The sequence below is a fragment of the Panthera tigris genome, chromosome B3, assembly GCF_018350195.1.
Source record: "Panthera tigris isolate Pti1 chromosome B3, P.tigris_Pti1_mat1.1, whole genome shotgun sequence".
NCBI classification, from domain to species: Eukaryota; Metazoa; Chordata; class Mammalia; order Carnivora; family Felidae; genus Panthera; species Panthera tigris.
The window spans coordinates 136,651,820-136,659,288 of record NC_056665.1 but is presented as its reverse complement, the minus strand read 5'-3'; the positions used below and the strand labels follow the sequence as shown (position 1 = coordinate 136,659,288).

Here is a 7,469-nt window from a genome sequence, read left to right as displayed (position 1 = left end):
AAGTCTCATCCTTCCCACTTCTCCTCCCTCCCTCCTTCCTTCTTTCCTGGAATATGTACCATTTAAAGCCCTGGAAACTAAGGACATGTTACCCTTTAGTTACCAGTCATCTTGCTTGTCACCTCCATGACCTCGGAGGTGGGGTCTGATTCTTCCCTTGGGGTCAGGCCATCTGGGGTCGGTCGGTCCCAGCCCACCAGAAAGCAGCGGTGTCCTCTGTGGATAATTTATTCACTCTTCTGTTCATTTGTCCCACAAACCCTCAGTTAGGCTGCATGTCCAGGACTTTGCTCAAGACTGGGGTAAATAGACCCATGCCTTCGTTTACTTTAGAGCCAATTTATTTAACATCAGCTATGTAACTCACTTAAAATCTCTGAGCCTAAGGTTACCTGTCTGGGAACCGGGCATCATAATCCCAGCTGTCAAGGTTACCGTGGAGAAAGCCACTGAGGCAAGTGACGGGCACACCCCCACTGCCAAGGGCAGCGGCCTTGAGCGGGCCGTGGGTTTCTGCAGCGCGAAGAGGGATGCAATTCATCAGTCATCTGACAAAGCTTGCCAAGCACCTGCTCTGTGCTCAACCCTTCTAAGTGCTCTCCTGGTATGAACTCATCTAACCTGTAACAGCCCCGGGGAGTAGAGGTACTGCTGAGATGCCCTTTTTCCGGGGGAGGAAACCAAGGACAAGTTGAAGATACGCAATTTTCTCAAGGTCACACAACCAGCGGAGGGCAGGATTCCAACCTGCCACCGGACTCTGGAGCTCTGCTCTTGACCATGATGATATGAGGCGGGGGGCAGGAGGAACAGGGACCCAACATTTCTGTATGGCAGGAACTGGGGGGGGGGGCCAGTGGGGCTGGAAGAGTGTTGTATGGGTGTGAGGAAGGTGGTTTGCAGGGGCTCAGCCCTTTCTTTGCATAATTAAAAAAAGTCCACATCCAAGAGTGGAAGGGAGACCCTGGCCACCTCTTACCACCCACCTCTCCTCCCCCACCCCCGGGTGTAAATGCACCTGGAGGGTCTGGAGGGAGGGTGGCTGGCTGTGGGGAGCCCTGTGGAGGGGTCTCAGCACCCTACCACGCAGGGGGTCTGCCGACCAGTGGCACCAGCCTCACCTCGGAGCTTGTGGAGAATGAAGAATCTCAGGCCCCATCCCAGACTCGCCGTGCCCCGGCGTGAGGGTGACGCTCCCAGAGCCTGAGCACCTGCGGAGGGTGGGGGTGGTGTCTAAAGTCAAGTTGGGAGAAGAAGGTCTCAGGTGGAAGAGGCCTTCCTTGACCACCTTCTTCAAGGCCCATCCCCTTTTATTTCCTTCTTTCTACTTCTTGGGCCCACACTCATTGCACACACACACACACACACACACACACGATACCAGTGGGGGGCAGGGCAGTTGAAGACTTTGTACGGCGTGGACTCCCCGGCTTTCAACAGTGTGAAATATGATGGAACCCTCGGTTTTAAATGCAAAATTTGCAGAACGTCGGACATCTCCTCTCTGAGTCTGGTCTGTCCTGGGTGGGGGGGGGGGGGGGGCCCTGGTGATTGGCTGAGCCCAGAAATTTGGATGTAAGCAGAAAAAAAAGGGTAGAATGTATCTGCCCTGGGGCTGCTAGTTAGAAGCAGGGAAGCCTCCACGAGCTTGAGCTCTGTACTAGGCTCTGCCACCCCCTTGCTGCGTGATCCGGGACGACCTGCTTAACCTCTCTGAGCCTCATTTGTATAATCCGCAAAATGGGGAGAATAACATCTGCCTCCTACTCATCTCTCGTGATGAATTTTGGCTCACCCTTCCCTCCCCACGCAGAACCTCACCTCCTGGACAGCAGGGACCAGAACCTTTTTGTATTTCTCTTTTGTTTCTCTTTCTACCTCTATTTGGCCTCGGTTTCAGGCAGGCTCTGTTCGGTTCAGTCCCGTTGCCTTCATCCAGCCGCCCCTGGTGGAAAGCCTGCCGTGGGGTGGGCCCGGCACAGGCACCGGGAAGGTGGAGAAGAGGGGAACCGGATCCTGGTCCCAGGGAGGAAGCAGTAGGTGGAGAAGGCATCTCGGAGGTGGGTGGTCACTTCCATACAATAATACGGGGAGGGTTACAGCTGTGTAGCTGTTTGAGACCCCACAGTGAGGTCAAGGAGGACTTCCTGGAGGAGGTGACCCTTGCAAGATGAGGAACGGTTGGGCAGGGGAAGAGGGACCAACGTTGTTGACGATGACGGTGGTCGCTGGTAAGAGCCAGCACTTAGTATATGATGTGCGAGGCAGCCGCACCAGCATTTCCTGAGGGCGGTCTTCTGCAAGCGCCTATGAGGTAGGCATTATTTCATCTCCATTTATAGATGAGGAGACTGAGGCACAGAGAGGTTAAGTAACTTCCCCAGGATCACATAGCTCAGTAAAGCAACCACAGGTATCATTTACTGGATGGTTTTTTTTTTAATCTTTTTTCTAAAAATGGTTATTATTTTTTTTAATTTTGTTTAAGTTTATTTATTTCGAGAGACAGAGAGGGTGAGGGGGGAGAGGCAGAGAGACAGGGAGAGAGAGAATCCCAAGCAGGCTCCGCGCTGTCACCGTGAAGTCCGATGCGGGGCTGGAACTCACAAACCTTGAGATCACGGCCTGAGGCAAAACCAAGAGTCGGATGCTTAACCAACTGAGCCACTCGGGTGCCCCCAAAAATGTTTTATTTTTGAGACAGAGAGAGAGAGAGAGAGAGAGAGAGAGAGAGAGAATGAGCGGGGGAAGGGCAGAGAAAGAGAGAGGGACAGAGGATCTGAAGCAGGCTCCGGGCTGTCAGCACAGAACCCGAGGCGGGGCTTGAGCCCACGAACCGTGAGATCATGACCTGAGCCAAAGTTGGACGCTTCACCGACTGAGCCACCCGGGCGCCCCTACCTGATTTTTTTTTTTTTTTTTTACACCAGTTACACAGTTAACTATTTTTCAACTCACATCATTTACCATTTTTCACCGATCCTGTCGGGTAGACGCATCGTTTTGGTTCTGCATGATTCTGATTTTACAAGTTGGGAAAATGCGACTGAAAGGGACAGCATGTCCACTGTCGCCCAGCCAAGGAGCCGGGAGGGCAGGACTGGAACCCGGGGCCTGCCGCCCAGAGCCTTGCGTCAGTCCCTCTGCTCTCCTGCATTTGAACCCCCGGCTCTGTGCCAGGCGCTCTCCCTGGAACCTGACACGTAGCAGCCACGGGGCAGGGGCCCGTGTTTCAGAACGATTCAAGAAGCAGCCACTGGGGGGTGGGGGGGGAGGCGGGAAGCGGAGAGCAGAGTCCCTCCCTTGCCCTCCCCCCTGCACCCCCCACCTCCAGAGGAGTTTCCAGCGTCCCAGTTAGCGCCGGGAGCCCTTTGCACACCCTTCCCGCTCTCCTGCTTCTTCTCCCTGCTGGTGTTTCATCCGGGCGCTCCACAAGCCAAACGTTGGACAGAAGCCTCTAAACGTCTGGAGGAGTGCAACGAGGGGTGCACGCAGGTAACGAAGCTGAAAGCTCGCAGAGTCCGTGGCCTTCGGGGCTTGATTAGCGGCGACTGGCACTTTGCTGCAGAATTGGCAAATGAAACGCTTCTTGGAACTAACGCGGGGCGAATTTGTAAAACTTGGGAACGTTCGGTCTTGAAAAGCCGGTCTTCCCCATTCTGGCAGGGACCCAGACAGACAGGGCCCCTGGAAGCTTGCTGACCCCTCGCGGGGTCTGCTGGGAAGGAATGGGAAGACTTGGAAGACGGAGGTTCCAGTCTGGGCGCTGGCACGTCTTTGCTGTGATCCTTCGGCCAAATTTCCTACCCTCTCCGAGCCTCAGCTTCCTCATCTGTAAAAGGGACGCGTGTCCTGGGTGGCTCAGTCTGTTAAGCGTCCGGCTTCGGCTCAGGTCGTGATGTCGGGATTCTTGGGTTCGAGCCCCGCGTCGGGCTCTGTGCTGGCAGCTCGGAGCCCGGAGCCTGCTTCAGATTCTGTGTCTCCTCCTTTCCCTGCCCCTCCCCCACTCGCGCTCTGTCTCTCTCTCTCTCTCTCTCTCTCTCAAAGATAAAATAAACAGAAAAAATAATTTAAAAAAAAAAGGTGGATGTCTCCTACCTCATGGCATCGTGGGAGGATAAATGAAATATTGCGCATAAATCTCGTGGGATCGTCAGCTCTCCTTCTCTTCATTCTGTTTTTTGGCTGCCTGCATCCCTCCCAAGCCCCGCCGCCCTCCACCCCTGTTCCCTGTTGTTCTGCGCCTGGAACGTTGCCCCCGCGGACTACATTACCCAGCTTCCCTTGCTCTGTGGCTTCAGCCACAGAGAGGCTCCGGTCGGGGCTTGGAGGCGTGGCCACAAAAAGAGGCCAGGGGTGTTTCTCCTCCACTCCTTCCTGGCTTCAGTGCTGGCCTTCAGATGGCATCTGAGTCCCTCGAGAGCTGCCGCTGCCACCGGGCAGCCCTCCAGGGAGCTCCGGCCCGCCCTGGGCTCCTGCCGCAAGAGATGGGGATGTGTCCCTTTGTGCTGGTCCCCATGTCTTCCCCACGCTCTGCGACCCGCTCCCAGAATTCCAGCCTTGGCCCGTGCTGTGTCCTCCAGGCATCTCGTTATCGTGTTCTCAGTAATGTCAGGTTTAATTTCTCTGTCACCAACAGCCTACGTGCGACCCGAGATGAGCCCCTTCTGCTGTTACGCACTCCTCAGTGTCTGTGGCCAGAGACTGCTCTCCCCTCCGCAGGATAAAAAAAGGAGGTAAACAGTCTGGCCTCCTGCCAGCTTCGGGAGGGGGAGTAGCTTAACCAGCGGTGACTTCGGGATGGGAAACCCAGGGGTGGAATCCGACCCCTCCTTCTGGGAGAAAAGAGGCCTGCGGTTGTGGGGTTGGATTAACTCTGCGCACGAAATCTCAGGGACTCTGGTTTTTGGCCGCAGATCTGAGCTCTGCTCCCTAATCAGCTGTTGTAATGAAGCGGACGCCTCAGTCGACGGTTCCCAGGTCCCTGCTGCTTCCAGCCTCAGGAGGGCAGAGGTCACTGGCCCCGCAGCCCCCAACACCTTTCCAAGACCAGTCTGTTCCTCTACAAATAACAGGGGCGCTACCGAGTGCTCACCAAACTGGAAAGTTCTGCAAGTCTGTGAATGCTGGAGGCCATGTTGGAGTGTGGGAACCCGGGGGTTTGGATCCCGTCTTCCCGGCGAGCCCTCAAAGCTGGCGACCAGGTTTGTTCATCCTGAGATTAATGGGCCCTCCCCCCAGCTCCCAGCCTAGCGCTCCTTATGCAGCTGGTGCTTGATAAACGCATGCTGAGGACTTGGTCCCCGGGGCAGTTCACGTCCTGCAGAAGGTCGTTCGTTGCTGAGGTGGGTTTGGGGCGTCCCGGGATTCACTGTAGGTAAAGCCCGTGAGGGAGAGGAGGCAGGAGAGACTCTCAGGGAGAGAGAGTCTTCGACCCCAGTGAGCTTCCGGCAAAGTCTCGGCCAGCCCAGTGGAGAACTCCAGAGCAAAGACTGCTTGCTGAGGATGCGTGCTAAGGACACGAGTGGCCAGGCCCTGTAGAGACCAGCCCCTGTAGAGACCAGCTATTGACGGCGGCCTGGCCCAGAAATGTCTGGTCCTGGCTCGAAGGCCAGGCTGGAGCCGGATGGCTCCGTCGGCAGAAGGCTGGCAGCTCAGTGCTCGCCTTGACGATGAGCTCCGGGTTCCTTCTCCAAGAGAGACCTGAGCGGCTCGTCCCCACCAACGGTCACTGGGCCATCTGCTTAATGACAACTAAAGGAGACATACAGGTCGCAGGCCTCTGAGGCGACCGTGGTCCACCGGCCACGATTAGTCCAGACCATCCGAGCGGGCAGGGCCCTTAGACTTAGACATTCATTCAGCAAGCGTCAGGGGAAGCCGTTGGACGCCGGGCACGGTTCTAGGCTCTGGGAAAATAGTAGGTGAATGAAACGGTCTCTGTGCGGATCTGCCGGGAGAGGGGTCAGAAAACTTCAAAGGGCCAGAGAGGAAATATTTCAGGTCTGTTGCAAGGACCCCGTGCGGCTGTTGTGGGGTTAGAGCCGTCGTGGGCGCTGTGTAAGCGAACGGGCGTGACCGTGCCGGTAAGACTTCACAAAAACAGGCCAGGTTTGGCCCGCAGGCTGTCGTGTTCTGACCCCGGATTGGGATAACACCTGCCTGTTTACAGATGCAAAGACTGAGGCCCAGAGAGGGTAGGCACTAGACCCAGCTCACACAGCAGGAGGTAGGGGAGCCAGCGAGGAGTCAGGAGACTTGACTCCCATCCCAGCGCTGTTTCTGAAACCCATATCTCTTGTCAGTGTGCTTCTGACGGGCAGACGTCATTCCCCTGTCGGCACAGGACATTCTGGCTGGAGAGGGGCTCACGCTGACACCAACTGCTTGGGTGATGGAGGAGGGACACCGGGCCATCTGCCAACTTCCGTCGCGTGCCACCGAGTCCACGAACGCCAAGTCCTGATCCGCTGCTTCTGGTTGTGGAGCCTGGGTCGCCCTTCCTCAGTCTCCCCATCTGTAAAATGGGTGGACCAGCAGTGCCCCTCCGTCGGATGGTGGGGATTAACTGAGGCAATATTTGCGAAGAACCCAGGGACACGGAAGGGGGCACTCTGCCTCTGTTTACCAAATAAAACAAAAGGTAGCCTCCGCTGGAGGAGAGACCAGACCCAGACCCAGAGAGTGAGTCAGCCAGAGTTAGGGTACCTTTCACACAATCCAGGACCCTGCCCCGGTCCTGGCTGGGGGAGAGCGAGGGTCCCCTTCCCGTCCAGCCTCAGCGTCATGAGACCCAAGTTCCGTGTTTGGATTACAGACGTGCGAGGAATCTGGTCAACCGAGTGGTGCCGGTCATCAGGCTCAGTGCTACAGGGCAGCTGGTGTGGCCACCGCAGGACACACACCTGTGGACCCAGCCTTGGGTCTCCCCCTCATCTGGGTCACGCAGCTTGAACCAGAGCTGGGGACGGAGCAGGGTTCGCTCACCTCGCAGGGCCCTGCAGGAGTCACGCTGGGGCGCGAGCCATAGCGGCGGGGTGCCTGAACTATTGTTTACTTGATTTAAAATCAAATTTAAATTAAATAAGCCAAAAATGTTAAATCCGCAGTTACTAATAATTTTTCTTAACTCAATCCTCATTTTACTTGAATACATTTCCTTGAGAGGAAACTGTATGTATAGACAGAAAACCGCACCCCTTGTGAGAAGCAGAAAGTCATCTTAGAAAGAAGCAAAATGAGGGGCGCCGGGGGTGGCTCAGTTGGTTAAGCGTCCAGCTTCGGCTCAGGTCGTGATCTAGCGGTTCGTGAGTTCGAGCCCGGCCTCGGGCTCTGTGCCGGCAGCTCAGAGCCTGGAGCCTGCTTCCGATTCTGTGTCTCCCTCTCCCTGTCTCTCCCCTGCTCACGCCCTGTCTCTCAAAAAGAAGTAAACTTTAAAAAAAAGAGAGAAAAACAAAAGGAAAAGCAGG

General features: G+C 55.9%; 1 protein-coding gene across 5 annotated transcripts; it reads left to right on the top strand.

Moving 5' to 3' along the window:
• Positions 1–235: 235 nt before the first annotated feature.
• LOC102948787 lies at positions 236–7,031 on the top strand. Of its 5 annotated transcripts, none has more exons than XM_042987789.1 (5): positions 236–604; positions 4,640–4,736; positions 4,917–5,204; positions 6,306–6,643; positions 6,818–7,031. In XM_042987789.1, the coding sequence occupies exons 2-5, from the start codon at positions 4,657–4,659 to the stop codon at positions 6,952–6,954; spliced, it is 843 nt and encodes a 280-aa protein (XP_042843723.1). In that variant the 5' UTR covers positions 236–604; positions 4,640–4,656; the 3' UTR covers positions 6,955–7,031. The 5 variants fall into 5 exon arrangements, with proteins under 5 accessions (XP_042843723.1, XP_042843722.1, XP_042843721.1 ...); XM_042987788.1 differs by having other exon boundaries at positions 6,306–6,684; XM_042987787.1 differs by adding an exon at positions 1,901–2,060 and having other exon boundaries at positions 6,306–7,031.
• The last annotated feature ends 438 nt before the right edge of the window (positions 7,032–7,469 follow it).